General features: G+C 42.8%; 1 protein-coding gene across 5 annotated transcripts in view; it reads right to left on the bottom strand.

Annotated features, from left to right (window-relative positions):
• Positions 1–27256, bottom strand: part of GPLD1 (glycosylphosphatidylinositol specific phospholipase D1) — a 70046-nt gene that overhangs the window by 41570 nt on the left and 1220 nt on the right. The window contains exons 1-8 of one of the 5 annotated variants that reach the window (XM_040460725.1): positions 24507–25008; positions 24047–24322; positions 21487–21542; positions 9453–9531; positions 6248–6345; positions 5714–5824; positions 4047–4095; positions 3040–3094 (exon numbers count right to left, since the gene is read on the bottom strand). In XM_040460725.1, coding sequence (XP_040316659.1) covers positions 3040–3094; positions 4047–4095; positions 5714–5824; positions 6248–6345; positions 9453–9531; positions 21487–21542; positions 24047–24143 — 545 coding nt within the window. In that variant the 5' untranslated portion in view covers positions 24144–24322; positions 24507–25008. Of the gene's footprint in view, positions 1–3039; positions 3095–4046; positions 4096–5713; positions 5825–6247; positions 6346–9452; positions 9532–21486; positions 21543–24046; positions 24323–24506; positions 25010–27256 lie in introns of those variants that run through there. The other 4 variants (XM_040460726.1, XM_040460723.1, XM_040460724.1 and 1 more) reach the window with 4 other exon arrangements.

Raw genomic sequence — 27256 nt, 5'->3', positions numbered from 1 at the left:
ATTAATAGAATCACTGTATTAACAGATTAAGGAAGAGAGAACTATTTCAACAGATGCAGAGTTCGATCCACAAGAAGTTAATTCATAACAAAAACTACTAGCAAACTGAAATAGAAGGGGATTACCTTGAGTTGATAAAGCAAATATTATACGTGATGAATTTTGAAAGCATTTTCTTCAAGATCACAAACAAGGTAAGCACGTTCAGTATCACCACTTTTTTAATGTTTATTTATTTTTGAGAAAGAGAGAAACAGAGCATGAGCAGGGGAGGGGCAGAGAGAGAGGGAGACACAGAATCCGAAGCAGACTCCAGGCTCTGAGCTGTCAGCACGGAGCCTGACGCGGGGCTTGAACCCACGAACGGTGAGATCATGACCTGAGCTGAAGTCAGATGCCTAACCAACTGAGCCACCCAGGTGCCCCACAGTATCACCACTTCTACGGAACTGAAAACATTAGCCAGTGTGATGCACCAGAAAAAGGAAATTTCTGGAGGAAATAGGAAAAGCAAAATGGTGACAATCTGTAGATGAGGCATTGTGAGTCTACCGTAAATTTGAAAGCATCTCCAGATACATTTAAATTAGTTGCTGGATACAAAAGTCAAAATTAGAAAGTCACTTGCATTTCTACACAGCAACAATCAATTAGAAAATAAAACTGGTACCAAAAGTTACCACTTATGGTAGCAAATAAAAAGTCTATGCAACCAAATCAAATATGTAAGACCTTGATGACAAAACTTGTGAAACTTTAAAGGCATTAAAGAAGAGTTAAATAAAATATATAACAGATTTATGGATAAGAAGACTCAATATTGCAAAGCTGTAAATTCTCTTCCGATGGAGCTCTAGATTCAATAAAATTCTAATAAAAATTTCAACAAGATTTTTCTTAGAACATGGCAACTTGCTCCTATCACTTGATTTGAAAGAGCCAAGGCAAAAGAATATGCAAGGTATGTCTGAAGAAAAAGGACAGGCTGAGAGACCAGCCCTATCACATGTCAAGATGTGTTATAAAGTCACTGTAATTTTTCAAAATCAGTATTGCTCACGGACAATTAGATCAATAGAACAAAACAGAAAGCCCAGAAATGGACCCAAATACCTCTGGAATTTAATTTATGTCAGAGAGGGCATTACAGACCAGTGAGGAAAGGGTAGGCTATGGATAAGTGCCCTGATCTGGAGACGATCAGTTCTGTCTCCAGAAAGAAAGAAAATCAGATTTTATCTCAGAATATACAAAAAATTAACTCCAGGTAGATGAAAGGCAAAGTTTAAAAAATAAAACTATAAAAGCTCTTGAAGGCCAAGTAGGAGAATAATCTCACGCCCTCAAGTAGGGAAGGATTTCTTAAATAAGACATCATAAGTACAAATTACAAAGGAAAAGACCGATACATTCAATTACTATAGGTTAAAATTAAGTTCTGTTTATTGAAACACATAAGTAAAAAGACATGCCGCACACTGTAAAAAGATATTTGTAACAAATAATGATAAACAGACCAAACATTAGGAGCCCTAATATGCAAAGAACACTCAGAAACAAGCAAAAAGGATAAGCAAACCAACAGAAAAATAGGCTAAACACCAAATCAGATTTTCACTTACTATCAAACACGATCAAATATGAAAGAACGTTCAACCTCATTATTAGTCATCTGGGAAATGCAAATTAAAACTTTAATGAGGTACCATTACATACCAAACAGGTTATTTTCAAGTTGGACAGTACCCAGCATTGGAGAAAATGTAAACGTCAAAAGAAAAAAATACATATAACTACCATATAAAACTGCGGAGAGCAGAAATTGGGAAGACCTTTCTGAAAGTCTGGGCTTGCTTAGGGGAGTTAAACACGCACATGCCCTACGACCCACCAATTCCATGTCTGGTGGTGATTATGAGAGAGGTTCCTCTCTGGTGTATGTACAGAAACGCTCACGGCAACGCTATGTGTGAAGCAAAAACACTCCAGATGGCTTACGTATCCATCCACGTGAGAACAGAGTAATTCACCTGCTCTGCCCACGAAATGGATACCACGTAGTGGTGAAAAATGAACGAACTACCGCCAAACACATCCATGTGACTGTATCTCAGAAACAGAAACGTAAACAAAATTTGAGGAATACGTGCTATACGATTCTATTTATCTAAAGTTTAAAACCGTGTACTACTGGGGCGCCTGGGTGGCTCAGTCGGTTAAGCGTCCGACTTCGGCTCAGGTCATGATCTCTCAGCTTGTGGGTTGGAGTTCCGCGTCGGGCTCTGTGCTGACAGCTCGGAGCCCGGATCTTGCTTTGGATTCTGTGTCTCCCTCTCTCTCTCTCTCTGCCTCTTCCCCATTCATGCTCTGTCTCTCAAATATAAATAAACATTTTTTTAAAAACTTAAAAAAAGTACTATTTTGTATATGGACACATCCCTGTGTTTTAGACTATAGAGAAAAGCAACAAAATGATTAACAGGAAACCCACAGTAGTGGTTACCCCAGTGGGAGAGAAGGTGAGGAGGGAGGGCAAGGAACTTGTAAGATTCCAGTAAGGCTCCATTTCTTAAGCTGAGTGGTAGCTGCACAGGTGTACATCATCTTATTTTTTTTTTTATAAATATGCATGTTTAGGGGCACCCGGGGTGGCTCAGTAGGCTGAGCGTCCGACTTTGGCCCAGGTCATGATCTCACGGTTCGTGAGTTCGAGCCCCGCGTCGGGCTCTGTGCTGACAGCTCAGAGCCTGGAGGCTGCTTCGGATTCTGTGTCTCCCTCTCTCTGCCCCTTCCCTGCTCATGCTCTGTCTCACTCTGTCTCTCAATAATAAATGTTAAAAATTTTTAAAAATATGCATTTTTACATGGTATAATTCACAAGTTTAAAGAATCTACTTAGACCGTTCTAATCTGCAATTTTACCCTTTAGAATTTACAAATACAGACGCCTTCTAGTTACATTGTAGGTTATATTTTCTAGAGGGATAAGAAGGGTCAATGCCATTTAGAGAACACATATGTGAGTGTACTTGCTCTTACCAGTGCCGTGCGAGGTAATTAAAATTAAACTCAAACTGGCTCAACACATCTCCTCCTAGGGTACAAGAAAAATATGTACATTTGGTCCGTCAGAGACAATATGTAGCATGCTTCCTTAACACGAATTTGGATAATTCAGGTTATTTATCACATCGTCACACGTTTCTGTTTGTTGTTTCAGATATAGGCATATCTTTAAGGAAAAGGCGATCTTTTATATCTTAGGCAGTGAAACATATGAATTAAGAAAAAATACCCGTATTAAGAGTTTTTCACTTGAAGGAAAGACAAGCCATGAAAGTTCTTTAAAAACCCCATTCACCATCTACTTTGGATATTGGGAGGTAATTTACTATGGGAAAAAATGGAAGATGCCACTTTAAAGCTGAAATATTAGGGGATATTAGCTAAGGAGTTTCAACCTGATATAAAGTAAAGCTTTTCTAAATTATGACACAAGTCAATGATGAAATGTGATTTTTTTAAATAAAAAAATACACATACACAACTTTTCGGAAATACATTTCTATGTTAAAGTATACCCATACTATGAATTATTAAGATAGCTAGTTAGTACATGTACTGGTAAGATAGGATAAAAAATACATATTTTACTTTACATATTTGGGTTTTTTTTAGAAGTTGAATTTTACACACACACACACACACACACACATGAATGAGAAAGAGATAATGCACCAAGCCTACAGGAACTATGCACGTCTTTGCCCAAGGACGCTCCCAGAAGCATTACTTACTATCTAGACACCTGCCTGTTTATTAGACATTTCACAAAGTGACTTAATACCTATTTCATAGAGTATGAAAACTACATTTTTACTCAAGGGAACCATATAGCCAGTTCTAATTCATTATGAAATGGTCTCAGTTAAGGAGAAAGAAGCAAGTTACTAAAATAGGGGAAAAAATACAGAGTTAAGATAGTGACTCCATAGCAAGTGAGATATAACCACTGCAAAAGAAAATTTGGCAAGTGTAAATAGTACCGAAGTCACCAGCCGAATGCGCCTCCGAATAAGAGCCATGAAAATCAACCTGAAAAAGAAAGAGAAACACCCAATGTGTGTGTATGTATACATCACAAACTGTAGCCCAAACCCCTACCCCACAGCCAAACCAGTAGTGGGAAGGTGAATGTCTGTCTAACCGAATGAAACACTAAGGGTACATACGGATGGACACAATTTTCAAAGCCATGTTTCATTATTTTATTTTACATTAACAAATATCTATTCTATTAAAATACTTATTTTATTTGTTCAAAACTATATTGGCCGCCGAGTTGTATACCTGTTGTCTGGTAGTAAATAAAGCTATTGCAAATGTTTGCACCTCAGAGGATATATACACAATCTTGACTGAGTCCAAACATAAGCTTCTCACAGAATGGTACTAATGCCAACTGGTGACCAGAAGGGACTTCCAGAAATAAGTCACCAGGTAAGATCGTCATTTTCAGTTTGGGGAATGGCGTTTTCATACAGAACATTCAAAAAGATGGGCAAAATGGATGAAGGGGGGGAAGGAGGTACAGGCTTCCAGTTAAACGGATTAATCACAGAAATAATAGGTACAGCATTGGGACACAGTGATGGTAGTATAGTGGTGCTGTGTGGTGACAGATGGCAGTGACACTTCTGAGCTCGGCATAATGAACCGAGACGTCCAATTGCTATGTTGTACACCTGAAATTAATGTAACAGCCTATCGACTACACAAAAAAATTTAATTTGAAAAGGTAAAGAAAATTTAATAAAAGAAAAAACAAACATGCGGAACCATTACTTTCAAATAGAACTAAGTGGCAGGTCTTCACATCCTTATTAATACACAACATGAATAAAGCATGAAATTTCCCCAATATTGTTTGTGACTAAACAGAACATCCCATTTATCGCCGTTTTCAGTACACATTAGTGAATGGCTAATGCCTGTGTGATGAATGTATAGGCAGCAGGAAGATTAAGAGGCATAAATAGTAATGGATGGAAATCTAACAAATCCTGCTTTGGGCAAGAAATCTTGCTTCCAAACAGTAGCCAAATTATGGGAAGAGCCCAAATGTTCCTCAACTGATGAACGGATAAATAAGATGTGGTTTATATACACAATGGAATACTACTCGGCAAAGAGGAAGAATGAAATCCTGCCATTTGCAACAACGTGGATGGAACTGGAGGGCGTTAGGCTAAGTGAAATGAGTCAGAGAAAGACAGGTATCACATGATTTCACTCATATGTGGAATTTGAGAAACTTAACAGACGATCACAGGGGAATGGAAGGAAAAACAAGATAAAAACAGAGGAAGGCAAACCATAAGAGACTCTTAAATACAGAGAACAAACTGAGGGGTGATGGGGGTGGGGTGCAGGGGAGAGGGGAAAATGGGAGATGGGCATTGAGGAGGGCACTTGTTGGGATGAGCACTGGGTGTCGTATGTAAGAGATGAACCACTGGGTTTTACTCCTGAAGCCAAGACTACACTGTATGTTAACCCGCTTGAGAATAAATAATAAATAATAAATTATTCTTAAAATAAATAACATGACCTCTGAAAAACCTCAAGTTTTCCTCTCCTCTAAAAGGGTGAGTTTTTAATCCTGGGTGGGAAACACTCCCATAGCATCATTAACCCAAAGACAGGTACTCACGGCTGCCATTGTCCTGAGGAACCCTTGCTGGATCCCCAAGCTGTGCCAGCTGACATCGGCCACCATGTGAGAGGTGATTCCCAACAAGAACGCCACCAATTTCTCTGTGTCCTGCCAAAGAAGCAAATTAGAGTCCTAGGTGCTTGGGTTGGTCTATAAAAATCCTATTAACAGTTTTAATAAGTATGATTTCCATTACTGAGACTTAAACACTAAAATTAGAGGCAGGTACATTGTAGTTTCCAGTTACAAAAACCACAAAGGACTCTTCAAAATATTTTACAGATTTCAGATTAATTACCCTTGGAGCAAAACAGTGAAGTGACATACCCCAAACATTTTTAAGTGGTTTATTCAGATATTAACTGGCCATATGCTATGTTTGGCATTGAAGGTATGCAGGGGTGGGGGTGGGGGGCAGCCCTCCCAGAGCCTGGCGTGGGGACGGGGGACAAACAGAGTAGATGCAGACATAAGCAAGGGACTCGGCGGGTCTAGAACAGAATTTCTTCTTGGCTTTAGGGCCGTGCCTACCTTCTCCCAAGGAAGAGGATAGTTCTCTCGGATGTAATGAACGCTCGCATTCAGAAATGGGGTCCAGTGAGTGCTCTCAGACACATCATGGAATTGCCCTGATGAAACAAAAGGTGTCAGGAGTCTGTCTTTAAAAGCTGGAGATTCCCAATCAAATCTGCCACCACTGCTGCCCGCTACGACCCTCTTCCTCCTCCTCCCCTCCGAGTCTCTTAGTTTCTTCTGTTGATGTTCAGAGGAAGCCTCTAGAACAGAAGAGCCAGCACAAAGAGAGGGAGAAAGGAGCCTGAACTGGCTCACAGCATCTTGAAATCACCTGGGCTGCCATGGAAGCTGGAAGGGTTTCCAATTCTGTGCTCTAAAGGGAAGGAGAAGAGGGGGCGCCTGGGTGGCTCAGTTGGTTAAGCATCCTACTCTTGATTTCAGCTCGGGTCATGATTGCTCGGTTTGTGAGATCGAGCCTCACATCAGGCTCTGAACTGACACGATGGAGCCCGCTTGGGATTCTCTCTCCCTTTCTCTCTGCCCCTGCCTCAAAACAAAATAATTTAAAAAAATAATAAAGGGAAGGAGAGAAGGGGTGTGTGGTGTGAGGGGAGGTGCAGTGGGAGGGGGGCGTATAGGTGTGGGGGGGTGTATATGTGCATGTGTGCAATCTCCATCCATCACAGTCCACCCCACCAGCACAAAAGACAACAGTAGATATACTCCAAAGGCTTTCGAGTATTTTAATTTACAACAATTGTTTTATAATGGCACCGGCCCCAAGCATCAGCTGAGTGTCTTAATTCCCTTTATTTCCACAGCGGGGATAAGAAAGACGGGACCAGACATCTACTCGAAAACTCCCAAAGCCACACATTCTTCCTGGGGTGTCCAATGTCACGAGGGGCAACTGAAACCAAAACTCCAGAGTTTAGGTCCCTCAGTTCAAGTATTTTCACTGTCGCTAAAGTAAAAACAGCCTAACCAGTTTTCGATCATTGGTTTTTGTGGAAATGATTTTCAGAGACACTGCAACTAAGAAATTTGATTTGTGCTAATGGTTTTCCTAGAGATAAAACTTATAATTCCTATTTTACAGAACTCAGTACAAATCCAAAATTAAGTATAGAGGTAACCGTTTTGACAAACCTCCCCTTAACCAAATTGCCTTTTGTTCCCCTCTGGAATCTGACCAGAAGCAAAAGAAAGCCCACCCGGGGCCGGGGGGGGGGGGGGTGGCAGCCAGCAGGTACCTGTCCCCACAGCCAAGCTGTGTTACAGGAGTCGGCAGGGTTCCTTCCATTCCTCGCTAAGATGGTCCTCATTGTTGTAGTTACAGGATTTGTTCAGTACTAGGTAAAGTGATGCAACGGAAGTGTAAAAACAAAGCTGTTTCTTTGGCAGCTGAGCATTTGAGAACATTTGCTTTCGAAAGAGGCCATAAAAGTGAATCCCTAAACACGAAAGAGACAGGTGCTGTGGAAGTAGGTATGTGTGAGACCAAGGGGAAATCTGGAAAATTTCATAAAAGTCTAAGTAAGAGGAGTCTGCATCGAGTTCCTCATAATTGGCACATATTTTATAATTTTTTTATTTTTTTATTTTTTGAGACAGACACAGAGTGCAAGCAGGGGAAGGGCAGAAAGAGAGGGAGACACAGAATCCGAAGCGGGCTCCAGGCTCTGAGCTGTCAGGGCAGAGCCCGACTCGGGGCTCAAACCCATGAACCAGGAGATCATGACCTGAGCTGAAGTCATGCTTAACTGACCCAGGCACCCATATTTTATAATTCTAAGCGACCTCACTGATGAATTGGTCTGTGCTGTTTGGGGGAGGGCATCTACCACTGTGGGAAAAATGGGAAATGCAGGAGAGTGGGGACCCCTTTTATACTCTTCTCAAAGCCTGCAGTACTGTGTGTTTAATTGGTCTCTTAAAATGGCACATAGTTAAGCAAGTTTTCTCAAGTTTAATTGACAAAGAAAAATCTTTTTACTTATTTTTTTATGGAAGAGATCAAGGAACTGTTAAATTATCGAGACATTGTAGCTCCCTGAACACAGTGTTGGGAAGGGCTAAAGAGGAAATAGGTTTAAAAAAAAAGCTGTAACAAGCACGCAAAACAGTAACAAGATTAAGAAAGGACAGTTAACAGACTAAGAAGGAAACAGAAGAAAAAAAAGAAAAACCCAACCTTCCAAACCTGAGAAATACAAAAGCTTAGTTATCTGGGGTCATGACTACAGGTGTGGCACTAAACGTTCCACTGACCCTACGAGCGTCACTGTATTCAACCAAACATTGGGATAATGGCTATGACTCCAAGATTCCAAAAATGGTTTACGTGATGACCAGTGTACTGGATGTCTTCCATTTGTCCCTCAGATCCACGGTCACCCTTCTCTGCCCCACCCTGTGCCCCTAGGACCTGTTCAAATGGTCTCGTTGCCCTCCAGCTTTGCTTGGGTTTGGCCAATGGGGAGAGCACAGAGGAGATCAAAGAGAAGGGAGAGAGAGAGACAGATGGGGGTATTCATTTTCCCAGCTCCCCTGCTGTGGGGTCACAGGGACTGGCTGTGTCCACAGCTGAAGGTCTGGCCCCAGCAAGTGGTCCCCCATGCAGCAGCCTGTCCACTAACTGCCCCCTCCCTGCACTGTCTTCCCCAGTTCTCTTATATTGTGCCCCTGTCTTTGTAAATGGTCACCTTATAAAACACCCCAAATCACTCCACTGGGGAGCACCTTCCATGCCTGCTGGGGACTCCGACTGACACACCCATAAGCCCAATTTGCTGATAACACCACCTCAGGTCTGCAGAACACTTGACAGAATAATACGCATTAACACCAACAAAAATCCAGTAAAGAGGCAAGCAGGCATTTTTACTACGTTACAGGTGCGGAAACAGAGATTCAACACGGCCAAGAGTTTTTGAAAGTCACATGCTAACAGAGCAAGAACCCAGACCCTTCAATCTCTTTCAAAATGTTTTCTCTTCCGCCACAAAGCAGTAAAGTAAGGGCGCACAGGATCGTCAAAATTCTCAGAATTTCCGTGCTCGAGTAGGTAGGATTTGATTACGTGGAAGATACAGCTAACGCGAACCAAGTCATTGACCAACCATAATGGAAAATATAATGTGCCGTGTGTTTTAAATCCTAGCCATTCCTACCGCTCAAGTGAAGGTGACATCGTGTGGTCTGTAACACTCCACCTTACCTCTTTCGCAGATGCTGGGGTAAAACGCATCAGGAAACACGGCTCCCGCCTGATACGCGTCCTGGTGTTCAAGCAACAGCTGGGGAGCAGGAAAACGGAGAGGTGAGGGGCAAGAGGCAGCAGCCTGGGACAGGCCCACCAACAACAGGAGGATGGAGGGCAGGCATACGTGATAATAAAAACTCACGCGTAATCCAAGACAACGCCCTACAATGGAGAACCTTGGGTTCTGTCCTAGCAAACACAGGCGGATCAAGAAGTAGCAAAAATCACTTATTTGCTCCGTTCACCCAACAGAGCGGGATTTCCCCAAGGCTAGTTCGCCAACTGCTTTGTAGAATGATTTTCAATGATCCGGTGAAAAATCAGTGGAAGAGAGGAATACAGACATACATACGTGTACATAAAATACGCACATACACACAATATACACACATATACATTTACACAGTTGACCCTTGAACACAGATTCGGACTGTGCAGACCCACTTATATGCAGATTCTTCTCACTAAATGTAGTAGAGTACTCTAAGTGTATTTTCTTTAATGTGTTTTCTCATTAATGGTTTCTTTACCTTGCTTTATTAGAAGAATACGATATATAATACATATGATACAAAATAAGTGTTAATTGACTCATCAGTAAGGCTTCTGGTCAACAGTAGGCTATTAGTAGTTAAGTTTTGGGGCGTCAAAGTTATATTTGGATATTCAACTGCCTGGGGGATTGCCCCCACCCCGCCCCCGCAGCCCCTGTGTTGTTCAAGGGTCGACTACGTACACACAAGTTTATAGCTGCTACCTGTGCTTTTAGAGTAAGGTTATGTCTTTTGCGCTTGGGGAGGGAGGGGTCTTCCTTGGGTGACTGGCTCACTCCATTCCATTCTGACCCCCTTCAGGGGGCCCCAGAGGTCTCTAGAGGCTAGAAAGCAAAGACTACATTTCCCAGACTCCATGGTGGAGCCCCCTCTCCCCCGCCCTGCTTCTTCAGCTAGCAGGAAAGTGCCTGGTTTTGCAGCAGAGGTCGTTGGGGCCCAGGTGTTCACAGGTAGAGTACAGAGCACCTATTTTGCTAGTAATGAACATGGCCGAGGTGACAAGGTCCTGGAGCCAACAGTCCAGAAGGCGGCTTCTTACTCTCCAGACTGTGTAGGAGGCAGTTGGATCTGGATCTAGCAACTGGGGCCGTGGCTGTTTGACTAGGCACAGGTGACCCTGGCAGGCCAGTTCGGGGTGTCGTTCTGGGAGCCCTTCCTGGATGCTCAGCCCAGAACCTGCTCTTCGAGCGCTCACACGTCGTCAGCACCGAGTTCCCCAATCCTGGGCATTGAGCCCCTCTCAGCAGAAGCTAGCCAGAGGGGTTTCTGTGATCTGCAGATGAACTCTGATGGCCAAAATGGGCAAAGTAAAAGCTTGGCAACCTAAACCTCTTAATTTCTCCCTAAGGACTTACTAATCCCCATCGCCACCACGATGTTTGGCTCAGAGATGCACGTTTGATGAAAGCTAGCTCAGTTAGAGCCCTCACCGAGACTCCTCATCTTGAGCCAAGGGGAGGACACCCTCTTCCCTTTAGGGATTTTCAGCTTGAAGGCTGAGTTCTGGATGGCCCGTGTCCCCCACGGGGAGAGAGACCGCCACTTGACCTGTGGGTGGAGCTCTGCTCCAGGGCTGTAAGTTACGCGGGCCCCTAAAGTCTCCTTGTTCTCTAAAGGTAGCTCGGGTTGGACTTTTGTCACCGCAAAATAATAGTTACCTTTATTGAATATTTACCTTGTCAGCCACTGTCCTAGTTACTTCACATGATAAAGACTCTAGGTGAGGGAGAGCCTGTTACTTAACATTAAAACAGAGTTCTGAAGTAAGTTTCGAAAAGTAAATGTGTCAGCAAAATAGGACACTGCCGGCGGGGTGGGGGGAAATGTGGGGGAGGATGCGTCCTTCAGACGTAAAAATGTATTTTTAAGCTACAGAAATAAAAGTAGTAGGATCCTGGCGTCGAAAGAGATCGAAGAGAGTCAAGAAACGGACTCAAGCATACAAAGCACACAGTGAAGAGGAAAGGGGGGGGGGGGCGTAACCAACAAATGGTGTCATCGCAACCCTGTGGCCCTGAGGGTTCCAGCGTGGCATAACAAGAGACAGATGCGAGGTGACTTAAAGAGTTAAAGGCAAAACAAGAAGCCACAAAATTAGGACCAAACTTAAGGAAGTAATTGCACAACCTCAGAGTGGGAATGATTTTTCTAAGCAAAGCATACAGGCAAAATCCATAAAAGAACAGAACGGTGCACTGAAGTACCCCAAAATGTAAGCATTTTGCGTGGCAAAAAGCACCAGAAGCAAATTTAAGAGAAAAATAACCACGAGAATCATTTGATACATGATGGGGGCTCATATATTTAATAAGTCATTTTTCCACATCAAGATAAATATCCTAATTGAAAAACAAGAAGATATAAATGATTCACATAAGTACTAGAAATAGTTGATAAGCACTTGAAAGTATATTTAACCTCATTCTTAATTCACTAAAATGCCAATTAAATCTCTAACAAAATACCATTTTCCACCTACCAAATTAGCAAAAAAAAAAAAAACAGGCTCCAAAAGTGAATGTTTCCAAACCTGAAGATACCTATCAAGAAATTTCAATGAAATCATGAGCAATTAAGGATATTAATCCTTCCTATAGGTCTTTCCTGTTTAGTTTTGTCTCGTTTCTGGGCCAAACGGACTCCACTAGCAGTGCCAGGGCTGAAGGGGTTTGCCAAACATGGTTAGGAAGCTGGCCACAAACAAGGGGACTGAGCACGTAAGAACACGTATCAAGAATGACAAAGGCCAGGCTTCTCACTGTTGGAGAAAGGAGTCACAGATACAGACATAAGAAGGCTAGAACGAATCCGGTGATGATGGATCATAACTGGAGATATTTTGGGGTGAACTCATGGTTTTAAATAAATAGGCAGATAAATAGACACCAAAGCCAACTAGAGGCAGAATCTGGGACAATGGAAGCCTCAACATAAACAACAGTAATGTAATACAAACCATTAAAAAGAAATCCGTGAACGTATATGGATAGAAGTAAATATACGAATGCGGAAGAAGGAAAGGCTCTACTTTACAGTAGAATGTCGATAAACGTAGAAAGAATAATGGAATAAGATAAACAATTTGGCCACCATCATAATAATTATTTCAGGCAAGAATTATCAATGGATGCTAAAACCGATGGGAAAAACAGGGTATTTACATTACCTTACTATCTCTCCCCATAAAATATTTACTTGCTAGTTAAAAAATAGAAAATACTGGGGCGCCTGGATGGCTCAGTTGGTTGAGCATCCAATTGTTGATGTTGGCTCAGGTCATGATCTCATGGTTCATGGGATTGAGCCCCACATCAGGCTATGCACTGACGGCGTGGAATCTGCCTGGGATATTCTCATTCTTTCTTTCTCTCTCTCTCTCTCTCTCTCTCTCTCTCTCTCTCTCTCTGCCACATCCTCTCCTCCCCTCTCAAAATGAATAAACCTTTTGAAAAAGTAGAAAATACTTATTAAGTTTCCATTGTAAAAATGGAAAGACCCCATCTTACCAAAAAATTAACATCACTAAGACTTCTGCTTCCAGGAAGATCGAAGAGATGCACTTTTCTTATTCCCTCTTGCTAAACATAACTAAGAACCCGGGATGTTGTGCGCAAAGTGAGACTTAGAAGCCTCTGGAAGGTGGAGGGAGGTATGCAGATGGCTGGGGAAACTCAGGACCTGAAGACGACACCGTGGAGAGTTCTCTTGATTTTCTTTTGGCCTCTTATGTCCCCAACTGGATACCAGAAAAACTAGAAACTCCTATGAGCATAGACTGAACACACAAATGAAAGCCACAACAAAAGCCTGTTGTAACCATGCGACCAGGAAAGAGGCAGACTAGCAAGACAGAAAACTTTTAGACAACAGCCTCTCTACTGCAGCCAAACAACACAGAAAAGACTGTGGCCCCACCTTTACCAGGACTTTCATCTGTGCTGTCCTGTCTTCCATCCCTACGCCTCAGGGTGAGTGGAAACCATGGGGAGATCCTAGACATACAATCCCAACTGGCAGTGACATGGCACCTCACCCCATCCCCACTGGGTGGGACCAGAAAAGGCCCAGGGGAGAGCAGGACGTTCACCACCAAATGACACACACCCCAGCATCTGTAGAGGCCACGGTGAGGAGCAGTATTAGGTACTTCTACCCCTCCCAGCCAGGGAGGCATCAGTGGAGACCCCAGGGGGAACCTTGACCTCTACCCCCAGTTGGCAGTTAGGAGAGTTAGGAGGTGGGTATCCGCCCACTGCAGACCCCTCCCAAAGCGGTGCTGGAAGAAGTCAGCTAAAATAGAAGGTTTCAGGGGGGCTGAAACCTGGGGGCTCAGCCGGTTAAGCGTCTGACTTGGGCTCAGGTCATGATCTCATGATTTATGAGTTCAAGCCACACATTGGGCTCTGTGCTGACAGCTCGGAGCCTGGAGCCTGTTTCAGATTGTGTCTCTCTCTCTCTCTCTCTCTCTCTCTCTCTCTCTCTGCCCCCACCCCGCACTCGTGCTCTCTCAAAATAGACATTTAAAGAAAAATTTTAAAAATAGGTTTCAAGGAAGATCCAGAGTCTCATAACCTGATATGAGTTTCAATCAAAGATCACTCATCAAACCAGGAACCAAGAATCTCAAAAGGCATGAAAAGAGACAACCAACACTGAGATGGCAGAAATGTTATAATTATCTGACAAATATTTTAAAGCAGCCATCATAAAACTGCTTCAATCACAAACACACTTGAAACAACCCACCTCCCCCAGCCACCACCAAAGCAGTCTCAGGAGAGAAATATATGAAGAACAGCCAAATGGAAATCCTAGAAACGAAAAATACAATAGCTGAAATAAAAGTTAATATCACCAGAAACCGTACACTTGACATTGTGAGCCTTCTTTTTTCTAGTTAATTTATTTTTTTAAGTTTACTTTTATTTATTTTTTTTGGAGAGATTGAGCATGCATGAGCAGCGGTGCGGGGGCAGAAAGAGAGAGGGAGACAGAATCCTAAGCAGGCTCCATGCTGTCAGCGCAGAGCGTGATACAGGGCTCAAACTCACAAACTGTGAAATCATGACCTGAGTGGAAGTTAAGAGTTCTATGCTTAACTAACTGGGCGCCTAGGTGCCCCGACATCGTGAGCCTTCTGATACAATCCAATGAGAATACAGCATCACCTCCATGTTCTATGATATTTCTGTCAAAAAATAACCTGCAATGGGTCTATCATGGAGAACCATCAGACAAAACCAAATTAAGTTGCATTCTAAAGAGTTATTGGACTTTGCCCTTTCCAGAATATCAAGGTCATTAAAGACAAGGTGGGCCTGAGGAACTGTTGTAGGTCACATGGTGCTGGATTGGTTCTGGAACCATAAAGATTATTGAGACACAACTGGTGAGATTTGAATGAAACCTGAGGATTGGGTCAAAGTGTTGTTCAGTGTTGATTTCCTGACTGTGATTATTATGCTGTGGTTACATAGGAGCGTCCTTGTTTTCAGGAAATACACAATGATGTGTTAAAGGATAATGGGTATCCCATCAACAACTTACTCTCCAATGGTTCAGGGGGGAAGAAATCAATATGTATAAATAATGTGGAATTGCATGAAATCTCTGGACATGAGAGATTCCGTTTTCCTGTCCAATGAATGAACTCTTGAACTGGGCCAGAAGCAGCAACTATTTGACAAGCAGTTGGTCATAAAATTTCAACAGGACAGCAAAGTTAATTAATACATAGGAGGACAGTTTTAATTGATAACACCAATAATCAAGAAGATAGTCATCAGAAATTGTTCAACTGGTCAGCACCAAATTAGCAGGGTTTTTCCTTCTCTCCTTTATCTAAATCATGGAATCACCCCTTCCTTTTTTCCTCATAAACACTCCTTGGTTTCCCTGAATGAGCAGCACACTTTTCTGGTTATTCTAGAATCTGTACTCTCCCAATTGCAATTCTGAGACTCAAATAAAGACCTTTGTTCCTTTTCAGTTCCACCTCCTTTCCTTGGTTGACAACACAAAGGATAAAAAGGGAAATATGGTAAGTTGTCAACAATTAGGGAAACTGGGTAAAGGGCATAAATGAATTGCCTGATTTTCCAGCTTTTCTACTGGTCTTTAATTACTTCCAAATGAAAAGTTAAAATATAGAACTGATTGATTGAACTATGGTGCATTATGGATAACAGAAAAATATGTATTTGTTCTCAGTGACTCTGAAGTTCTCTACTGACATGGAAAGACATCACCAATATATTAAATGAAAAATAACAAGGTGCAGTGTGCAGAGTGTAATTTGGTGGGGTGAGGGTTGTACTAATAAATGAAGAGATGACACCTAGAATGATAGAAAGCCAAGTGTTCACGCAGGTAGTCTCAGAATTTTTCTCTATGGTGAGCATCTATCAGTTCTCTAATTGGAAAAGAAAAAACCTCTCCTATGGGCAGGTAGAAGGAAGAAGGGTAGAAAGGACAGCAACCAAGCAAATAACTACCGTTGCTATGATTTCATGGTTAAAACACCACATTCTGTATTCTTATAGAACATAAATACATATAATAAGTCCAACCATAACAGTGTGAAATTAGAAATTATAAGAAAAACTAGGGGGGGAGAAAAACACATGGAGACCCAACAACATGCTAGTGAACAACCAATGGGTCAATGACAAAATCAAAGAAGAAATTAAAAAATACATATGGAAACATACATAATGGAAACAATGACTGAAAATCTTTGTGGAGAGCCCCTAGCTTGCTCAATCAGTGGAGAGTGCCACTCTTGATCTCAGGGTCAATGAGTTCAAGCCCCACATTGGGTATGGAGCCTACTTGAAGAAATCTGGGGCGCCTGGGTAGCTCAGTCGGTTGAGTGTCCGACTTCGGCTCAGGTCATGATCTCGCACTCTAAGTTCCAGCCCCGCGTCAGGCTCTGCAGACAGCTCAGAGCCCGGAGCCTGCTTCCGATTCTGTGTCTCCCTCTCTCTCTGCCCCTCCCCTGCTCATGCTCGGTCTCTCTCACTCCCAAAAATGAATAAATATTAAAAAAAAATTGTTAAAAAGGAAGAAATCTTTGAGGTGCAAAGTTTATAGCAGCTCTAAGTGGGAAGTTTATAGCAGTATAGGCCTACTATAGGAAACAAGAAAAATCTCAAATGAAGCATCAAACCATACCCCTAAACGAACTAGAAAAAGGACAGATAGAGACTAAAGTTAGTAGAAGGAGATAGTAAAGATTAGAACCAAAATAACTGAAATAAATAAATAAATAAATCAATGAAACCAAGAGCTAGTTCTTAGAAAAGATAAAACAGAATTAATAAACCTTTAACCAGACTCATCAACAAAGACAAGTACTCACTGAGTAAAATAAGAAATGAAGGAGAAATAGCCAACACCATAGAAATACAAAGAATTATAAAATACTATGAAAATTATATAACAAATTGGAGAAACTAGAATAGAAAAATTCATAGAAACATAGTCTTCCAAAATTGAATCAAGAAATAGAAATTTTGAACAGACCAATTATTAGTAACAAAATTGAATCTGTAATCAAAAAACTCCCAAACAAAATTCCAGGACTGGATGGCTTCACAAGTGAACTCTACCAAACATTTAAAGAAGAGTTAATACCTATTCTTCTCAAACTATTCCAAAAAGTAGAAGAGGAAGGTAAATCTCAAAATTCATTCTATGAGGCCAACTTTACCCTGATACCAAAAGCAAAGACACTACTAAGAGAACTACAGGCCAGCATCTCTGATGAACCCAGACACAAAAGTCCTCAACCCATATTAACAAACCAAATTCAATAATATGCTAAAAGGATCATTCCATGATCAAATGGGATTTATTCCTAGGATTCAAAAGTGGTTCAATATTCTCAAAACCAATGTAGTAGGTCACATTAACCAAAAGGATTGAAACCATATGATCATCTCAAGAGATCCAGAAAAAGCATTTGACAAAATACAACATTTGTTTATGATAAAAACTCTCAGCGGGGCGCCTGGGTGGCGCAGTCGGTTAAGCGTCCGACTTCAGCCAGGTCACAATCTCGCGGTCCGGGAGTTCGAGCCCCGCGTCAGGCTCTGGGCTGATGGCTCGGAGCCTGGAGCCTGTTTCGGATTTTGTGTCTCTCTCTCTCTCTGCCCCTCCCCTGTTCATGCTCTGTCTCTCTCTGTCCCAAAAATAAATAAAACGTTGAAAAAAAAAATTAAAAAAAAAAAAAAACTCTCAGCACAGTGGGCGTAGAGGGAACCTACCTCAACATAATAAAGACCTTGTACAACAAACCCACAGCCAACATCATACTCAGGAACAAGACGAGGATGTCCTCTCCTACCACATTTATTCACCATAGTACCGGAAGTTCTAGATGCAGCTATGAGACAAGAAATAAAAGCATCCAAACTGGTAAGAAAGAAGTAAAACTGTCACCATTTGCAGATGATAAGATATTGTATATAGAAAACCCTGAGGACTACAAAAAAAAAAAAAAAAAAGAAAAACTATTAGAGTAAAGGAATTCAGTAATGTTATAGGATACAAAATTAATATGCAGAAATCTGTAGCATTTCTACATGTGAATCATGAAGTAGCAAAAAGAAAAACTGAGAAAACCATCTAATTTATGATTGCACCACAAGGAACAAAATATCTAGGAATAAACTTAACCAAGGAAGTGAAAGGCCTATACTCTGAAAACTATAAGACATTGATGAAAGAGATTAAATAGGACAGAAATGGAAAGATATTCCGTGCTCATGGATTGGAAGGATTAACAATGTTAAAATGTCCATATGACCCAAAGCAAGCTTCAGATTTAATGCAATCACTATCAAAATACCTATGGCATTTTTCACAGAACTAAAGCAAACAATCCTAAAATTTGTGTGAAACCACAAAAGGCCTCAAACAGCCAACGCAATCTTGAGGAAGAACAAAACTGGAGGAATCTTGGAGTGTATCCAGATTTCAAGCTGCACTACAAAGCTGTAGTAATCAGCCCAGAATGGTACTTGCACATAAACAGACACATAGGTCAACGGATCAGAACAGAGAGCCCAGAAACAAACCCACACATATATGGTCCATTTCTCTATGACAAAAGAGTCAAAATGTACAATGAGAAAAAGACGGTCTCTTCAACAAACGGTACTGGGAAAACTGGACAGCTATGTGCCAAAGAATGAAAACGGGCCACTTTCTTACACCATACACAAAAATAAACTCCGAAAAGATTAAAGACCTAAATAGGAGAGCTGAAACCATAAAAATCCTAGAAGAAAACATAGGTAGTAATCTCTTGGGCATTGGCCTTAGCAACATATTCATGGATAACTCTCCTTGGGCAAAGGAAGCAAAAGCAAACAGAAACCATTGAAACTACGCCAAAACAAAAAAAGATTTTGCGCACGCACGCACACGCGCGCACACGCACACACACACACACACACACACAAAGACAAGAAACACACAAAAGAACTCAATAAAACAACAAAGTAACTTACTGAATGGAAGAAGATATTTTCAAATGATGCATCCCATAAAAGGTTAATATCTAAACAACATAAAGAACTTACACAACTCAACACCAAAACAAAACAAAACACCAAACAATCCCATTAAAAAATAGGCAGAGGACTTGAAAAGACATTTTTCAAAAGAAGACCTACAGATAACCAATACACAGATGAAAAAATGTTCAACGTTACTAATCACAGGGAAATGCAAATCAAAGCCACAATGAGATATCACCTCACACCTGTCAGAACAGCTAGAGTCAAAAAGGCAAGAAAACAGCAAGTGTTGGCAAGGATGTGGAGAAAAAGGAACCCTTGTGCACTGTGGGTGGGAATGTAAATTGGTGCGGCCACTGTGGAGAACAGTATGGGGTCTCCTCAAAAAATTAAAAATAGTATTGCTATATGACCCAGTAATTCTGCTACTGGGTATTTTCGGAGCGGCGGGGGGCGGGGGGGGGGGGGGGGGGTGATTATTATTTTTTGGTGGTGAACCCTGACTTTTTTCCACAGTGGTTTCTTCCCCCCCCCCCCCCGCCTGCCCCGCAAATGAAAACAGTGATTCAAAACGATGTATGCAACCCTATGTTTACTGCAGCATTATTTACAAGAGCCAAACTATAAAAGCAACCCAAGTGTCTATAGATATGTGAATGGATAAAGGAGAGGTGATTATACACACACACACACACACACACACACACACACACACACACGAATATTACTCAGACAAAAAGAAAGAATAAAATCTTGAAATTTGGGATAACATGGGTAGACTCCACGGTATTGTGCTAAATGAAATAAGTCAGAGAAAGAAATAGCATGATTCCACTTCGATGGAAATGTAAGAAACACATGAACAGACTCTTAAATACAAAGAAACTGGTGGCTGCCAGGGAGAAGGTCATGGACGGGAGGGGATCAGCAAAATAGGTGAAGGCGATTAAGAGGTACAAACTTCCAGTTATAAGACATGGAAATGAAAAGTACAGCACAGGAGATACAGTCAACAATATTGTAGTAATGCATGGGCACGCGTGGTGACCACACTTAGCACGGTGAGCACTGAGTAAGGTATAGAATTGTCGAATCGCGATGCTGTACATATGTAATGTAGCATTATAGATCAGCCACATTTTACTAAGAAAACAATGGGAAAAAAGTATCAGGGCAATAATGACGCCCAATGTGAGGTCAGTTTGCTGTTTTTACAGTTCTTATAAATTAATGAACTGATTTTCTCCACTTGATGCATTATTCTTTTTGTGTAAGTCAAATCTTTAAAGAGAAAATATATTAACAAAAGATAACCCCGGAACCAACAAAACTCCACAGAGCCTGCCCCTAGATCTCCAGCCTGTGGGGGACAGTCTAGGCACACAGCTGGCATCCTTCAGGCCACTTCCTTCTGAATCATTTCACCAAACTGTACCATGGAGTCCAGAAGTTACCGAAGAGCAGGTTTGAATAGGGAGAAAATGATACTGCAACAATTCCCACATACAGAGAGATATAAAATAGATCAAGAAAAGGGATTGGATAGTATCAGAAAAGGTGAAGTAATCCTGATCTTCATAAATTGAAAGCTGCAGGGTAAGCACTCAGGGCACTTAGTCATTTCTGATGACGACATCACTCTTTGCATCAGGGCGGATGCAGAGGGGAAGGATCGGTGTCCAGTTCACGTTTCAAATTAAGTTAGTGACGCAAGCACGAATATTTCTACTAGAAAAATCGCTCTGTACACACTCAGGATTGATCGTTCGCATGATCAATTAGGCAATCTTCCTCCTCCCCCTCTTGCCTGGCTGCTTTCCACCAGGGTCAATGAGGATAACCAACTGCTGTTGAAGTGTCAAGAAAGTCAAAACTAACGTCTACACGAGGCATGAAGATATGATAGATTTCAGTTATGTTACCATCCTGCTTTCCATACTGAATTATCGGGACTTACTGGCAATAATTGGATCCAATCCTGACATCAGGAGCAAATGTTAACCACTCTTATCAAATGGAAGTACTTAATCCTCTGTCACAGCACACTGTTTAGCTATAGAACTAGCAATAGTGTATAGGGTCAGAATGGGTGCAGTCGATTTGAGGACAGGTCCAGAGAAGCCACCAGATGGTCCTACGAAGAATACAGTAGGAGGAGCCGTCAAAAGAGCCTCTCAACATGGACTTCTGAAGAAATCCTTCCTGCTCCTTGTACAGATGCAATTTTTATACAACACGCAGTCAGGAGGTGAGAAATAATTTATCTCAGGTGTGGCTTCTCTTTGTAAAAACAGTAAGACACATCATTCTTAGACAATTCTTTCTCAGTTTCTCATATTATGATTTGTCATTAATGTTTTTTGGCACCGATGGAAGAAAGTTAATGAGCGAGAGAAAAAGTAAACGTTATACCTCTTTGTAGTTAATTCTCCCATCTTGAAGGTGGAGAAACTCCAGAGCTCTGTGTCCTGAAATATTAAATCAATTAAATTCAACTGTAACTGAAAACAGAACTTACTCGAGATATTTTAAAAGGAAGATGTAATTTTGCCATTGTAACTGTCAAGGAAGTGGGAAATGGAAATTAAGTGTGTACGCACTAGTAATTTTCATCAGGCATAAGATTCTTATGATGTTTATTTTGTTAAACTACAGATCAAATCCGCACGGGGATTTGAACTTTCTACTTAGGTAGCACTATAGACCTGGCTAGGCTAGCTAGCAGTTCCCACCTAAGTAAAGTTAAGTAAATAATACCCACCTTACAGGTTTGTTGAGAGAGTCACACAAAATAAATGCTGTGTGATGAGCACAATGGCTGATACACACTAGGAGCTCAGTAAACAGAAGGTGTCATCATTGTATTTTGCCTCAACAACCCACTGAGATAAATAAGCCTAAGCAGGAAATATGATACATGGCCAAAAGCATGGAATGAATCAATGACTCTCAATTTTTTTTCCATCAATTAGATGGACCAAAAAAAAAAAAAAATCATCTCAGGTCACCTGCTCCACCCACATGCCCATACACCCACACCCTGAATCTTCTTAGAATCTAGAAGATGAACATGCCTTGCGAAGTCACTTCCAAGGGTGATACCTTATTTTTTATTGTGCATCACATCCAGTTTTATAATCCATACAAAAACACAGCCACTACTAGAAGCATTAATACTATACGATACAAGCTCACAGCCCACACAAACGACCTGTGTAGAAGATTCCAGTGATTTACAAATCCAAACCACTGAATGAGGCCAAATCTAATGAACTCGCCTGAATGTCAACCTTCCACGCAGGCTTTATAGAAAAAGTGAAAATAGGAACCAAGACATTTATAAAACCCTCTAATTAGTAAATGTCGGAGTTTTGTCTTTTACATAAAAATCTTCAAAATCTGGGGCACCTGCGTGGCTCAGTCCGTTGAGCGTCCAACTTCGGCTCAGGTGATGAACTCATGGTTCGTGGGTTTGTGGTTTGTGCTGACAGCTCAGAGCCTGGAGCCTGCTTGGGATTCTGTGTCTCCCTCTCTTTGTCCATCCTCTGCTTGCTGCCTTTCTCTCTCTCTCTCTCTCTCTCTCTCTCTCTCTCTCTCTCAAAAATAAACATTAAAAATTTTTTTTAATCCTCAAAATCTGTACAGGTTAGGAGTGGTCTTCAATTATGCTCAAAGTTTTATATTAATATACTACAGCAAGCAATTATCTGATTTTTTTTTAATTTTCTATTTCATCTGTGTTTAAATTCTAAGGATTGAACACTTCAGTATTTCTACTTGTTCTCTTTCAGCCCACTTACAGATTTAGCCAATTTCAGTTTCACAGACCTTACACTTGGAAAATACTTTTCAAACTCATTGGCAAGTTTGGCTTCCTTACTCTACAGGAGAGGAACAGAGAGGAAATGAACTGCTCTTGTAGCACGTACTTACTTTACAGAGCTGGTATTAGGACCTCGGTCTAATTCTCTCTCCTGTTGTTTCCTGACTCTCGCTAGCAATAAAGGTTTTTGGGAAGAATGCTGGACTGGCTGTCAGGACAGCCAGTCCCGGGCCAGCCCACTAACGAGCTAGCTGGGAGATTCTTCTACATCCATGTCCTTGTACGTGAACCGCAGGGACTGGTCTCAGTGACCTCTAGTGCCCTTCCAGACAGTAAAATTCTGTGATCATAGGTTCTTGGGCGCTAGAACTCAATACCTAGGTCTATCCTGCACTGATAAGTTTTCACACTTTATTTGTAATGTTGTTCTGCTTTGGACCTTCTGAAAGTGGCCTAACTAGAAAATATTATTGTTTTTATCTAAAAGTAAACCCAGACATCAGGTATTACCCGAAATTAATCCGAAAATTGTTACAGAATATAATCCCATCTGCTTAGATTATAAAACGGCTGACTTTTTCCAGGAGTTAAAAGATAGTACAAATGCCCTTCGTACGAGAACTGAACGTACTGCGCACCAATATCCGATACTCTGCCTGTAGCCGGTCCTTCCCAGCTGCTGTCCTCATCCTGGGCACCTCTAATGCCAGTGGCCAAGCTCCCTCACATCCTTCCCCTCCCTGCAGCCAAACCCTTGACTCGGGGGATACACTCTTGGGGCCACAAGTGGCCTTTCCGCACACTTGGAAATACAAAACAACAAAAATATCTTCCTCTCTCTCACAGAATTCCACGCATCTTTCTCCTCTCTGCGTTCGATCAGATGTTCTGCTTCTGGGCAGCCCCCAGCTCATCCAGCTCGTCTGCCCACCCGGAGCAACAGCCAGGGACCGTATCGTCAAAGATGCATTGTTGTCAGGCTTCCTGCCCACCCCTGACTCGGGTCACAGCCCGAGCTCTCCACCCCCTGGCTGCTGGCTGCAGCCGGGGGAACTTGCTATCAATACACAGGACCGACCGTACATCTCTTCCTCAACGCCTTTAGACGGATTTAGAGTCCTAACAGCACAGCAAGGTGCTGGCACTTACCTATCTCTATGTGCGTGGAGATGCCACATGGTGAACCTCTCGGACACAGGGAGCCCAGTGCGATCAGCAGCCCGGGCCAAAACCTGCACGCGGACATGCCCTCGTTCCTCACCACTCCGGTGACACGACGTGTCCGAAATCCAGGCCCAGGCTCCCTGCTTTCCCTCTAAGCGGGTCACCGACACGGGAAGCCCAGCGTCGTTTCAAAATAACAACACTGCCCAGCAAACTGTTTAACTACTGTTGAACTTCACCAGAACAGCAAACAAACTCCACCTAGGAGGGGGGTGGAAAAAAAAAGCCATCAACCCAAATCTGAATGTCCTGAGGTTGAAGCATTGCCACTTTCTGACCCAGAGGGCCTCCGGATTTCTTTTTAACATGAAATTTGTATGGTGACACTAGCAAAGTTTTTCTCCAAATATTCTTTGCTTTCTTAAAGAGAGAGAGAGAGACTCACCTGTCTATATTGACAGTCAACATCCCCTCACAAGGGCTGATCTCTCGGGCATCGTTTCCACACACGTATCAGGTGCCCTGCGTCCTTGGCCTCCCAAGCCACAAGTGCTGGGAAGGCTTTTATGACAATCAGCTGGCACCAGCTTCTCTTTCAGTATTTGGCAACAGATACCAACACCTGCAAGGGGATTACACAAGAGCAACCACTCCTGGTCTCTCCACTTCTGGTTGCTCTTATGGGGCTTATCTTGAGCCTGTCGCACAGTCAGATTCCTGCACCCCAAGAAAAGATATCGATTCCACTGGGGGCGGGAGACGTGGGACCGATTTAAGACTGGGAAACAAGAATTCAGAAAATGCTAGGCTCAGAATCCACCTGTCACGAAGGATCTAATCTACAGCACTTAATCCATGGGAAAAATTACGTGACGCTCTCAAAGCTCAAATTGTGCATAAGATACGGGAAAAGCAAGGAAGGAGATCCTAAAAGGGTGGGCAGAAACCATACTCATGCTCAGGCGAGCAAATAGAAGATAGAATGTGGGATGATCTGAGATCCTTAGAGGCCTGCCAAGTTTCCCCTGTAACTTTAGCTCAGCCACCGGCCAGCCCCAGAGAAAGGAAGCCCACAGCTGTGGGCTCAGCGCCATGAGAGCACTGGGCTGGGCTGCTTCTCACTGCTTTTCGGCCAGAGGCCTTTAATTGACATGGTTTGTCTGGCTAACAGGGTGCTTTACAAACCTAGGTCTAGGCTCCTCCTTACTCCAAGTGGGGGAGGGGATGGGCAAAGGGGAGAAGTAGAAGGTGGAGGTGCCCAGGACAAGGGCACGTGACAAAGAAATTTCCTGGGTACTGATGGTCTTGCCCTCGCGGGCCCTGGTGAGCGATCACACCCGTCCAGGCTCTGGGGGACATCCTAGGCAGCCCAGGAGCAAGACAGGAGCCGGGGGGGTGGGGTGGGGGAATGTGCTCCCACTCTGAACGGGGGCACTAGACAGAGAAGGGGAGGCCAACAGCATGAATTTCCTCGGCCTGAGGCCTTTAGGGGCCCCTTCCTTCATAAGGATAGAAAAATTAGATTTTACACTGGCATTGGCCTAAGTATTAATACTTATTAATAGTTAGCTATTAATGGTTAATATTAATCATATTAAAGTTCACTTTTTTCCTGATTTTTATAAGAAATAACAGTTTTGTGCGCCCCCAAAAGTATCACGGGTTCTAGGCAGTGTGCCTTTTGGAGAAGTGAGTGGACACTGTTGAAAACAGAACCTTACAAAGATAAGCAGACAGAGGCGCGTGGGTGGCTCAGTTGGTTAAGTGTCCGACTTCGGCTCAGGTCATCATCTCGCAGTTGGTGAGTTTGGGCCCTACATTGGGCTCTGTGCTGACAGCTTGGAGCCTGGAGCCTGCTTCAGATTCTGTGTCTCCCTCTCTCTGCCCCTCCCCTGCTCACGCTGTGTCTCTCAAAAATAAATGTTAAAAAATTTTTTCTTAAAGATAAGAAGACAAACCGCAAGAGACTCTGTAAGAGAACTGAGGGTTGTTGGAGGGGAGCTGGGTGGGTGGGGATGGGCTAAATGGGTGATGGGCATTAAGCAGGGCACTTTTTGGGATGAGCACTGGGTGTCATATGTAAGAGATGAAACACTGGATTCTACTCCTGAAGCTAAGACTATACTGTATGTTGAGTTTAAATTAAAAGAATTTTTTAAAAAGATAACCAGACTGACTTGGGGTGGAGAGAGGCAGTCACCCGTTGGTTGCCCTAACAAAACGCGTTGCCCCAAACGCAAGACAGCAAGCTGTCAGTAGGGCTCCCTCTGCAGGCGGCAGGTGGAAATACACCAAGTCCCCAGTCCCCCATGACACCCACCGGCCAGCACTCCCTTCCAGGGCCCCTCTCTCCCGTTCCTTCAGAATACAGAAGGAAATAGCGAACCCACACACACACACAAGATTAAACTCCGCCGTTCCCACTTCTGCTAGATGTGACGGACTCAAGACTGAGTGACGCCGACTCAGGAAAAACCAAAGTCAAAATCTAAATGCCTGGGCATTTTACAAGAACCCAACGTCCTAGAGAAAGGTGAAGGGCCCACAGGCTCCGGAGAGGCCACCGAGAGAGTCCACTCGGTAGGTGGGGAGAAGCAGAGAGATGCCAAGACTAGGGGTCCTAAATCAATGCATAGAATGGGGCTTCCCTTGAACCCACAAATTCCGAAGATAGCCCTATTTCTATTTGCATCCTCATGAATGCGGAGGCTCCCTTGCTGCTTCTGGAGTTGTATGCTCTTGTCTACTTGTGACTCTCCTTCGGTTGATTCGATTCTGACAAATGGTCCCACTGACGAGTCGGGGAGGCCTAACTTTAATCGTAGCAGTGGCTTGTCCAAGGGCAGCTAGCAGGACTTTGAACGTTGTGCCCGATTTATTGCAGTAACTCTCCTAAGCAATTACGTTATCTCACAACGAAAGAACTTTCTACCAAAAAAACAAAACCAAAAAACCCTGAGGTTAAGTAATTTGTCTAAGGTCATACTGCCTGTGGACAACAGACTCGGCTTGGGGCCAAGACGGTCTTCAGAGGCACAGCTACAGATCACGGCGGGGGGGGGGGGGGGGGGGGGGGGGGCGGCGACCCCAATTAATGGAGAGAATATGTAAACACACACCCAGAAAAACGTCCAGGCACAACACGGAGCCACACTCGCCCCGCACACAGGGCCCTCGGCCCAGAGCCCGAGCGGG

The sequence above is a fragment of the Herpailurus yagouaroundi genome, unplaced genomic scaffold (assembly GCF_014898765.1).
Source record: "Herpailurus yagouaroundi ecotype Mexico unplaced genomic scaffold, PumYag 250, whole genome shotgun sequence".
Taxonomy (NCBI): Eukaryota; Metazoa; Chordata; class Mammalia; order Carnivora; family Felidae; genus Herpailurus; species Herpailurus yagouaroundi.
This window is presented reverse-complemented; position numbering and strand designations above follow the sequence as displayed.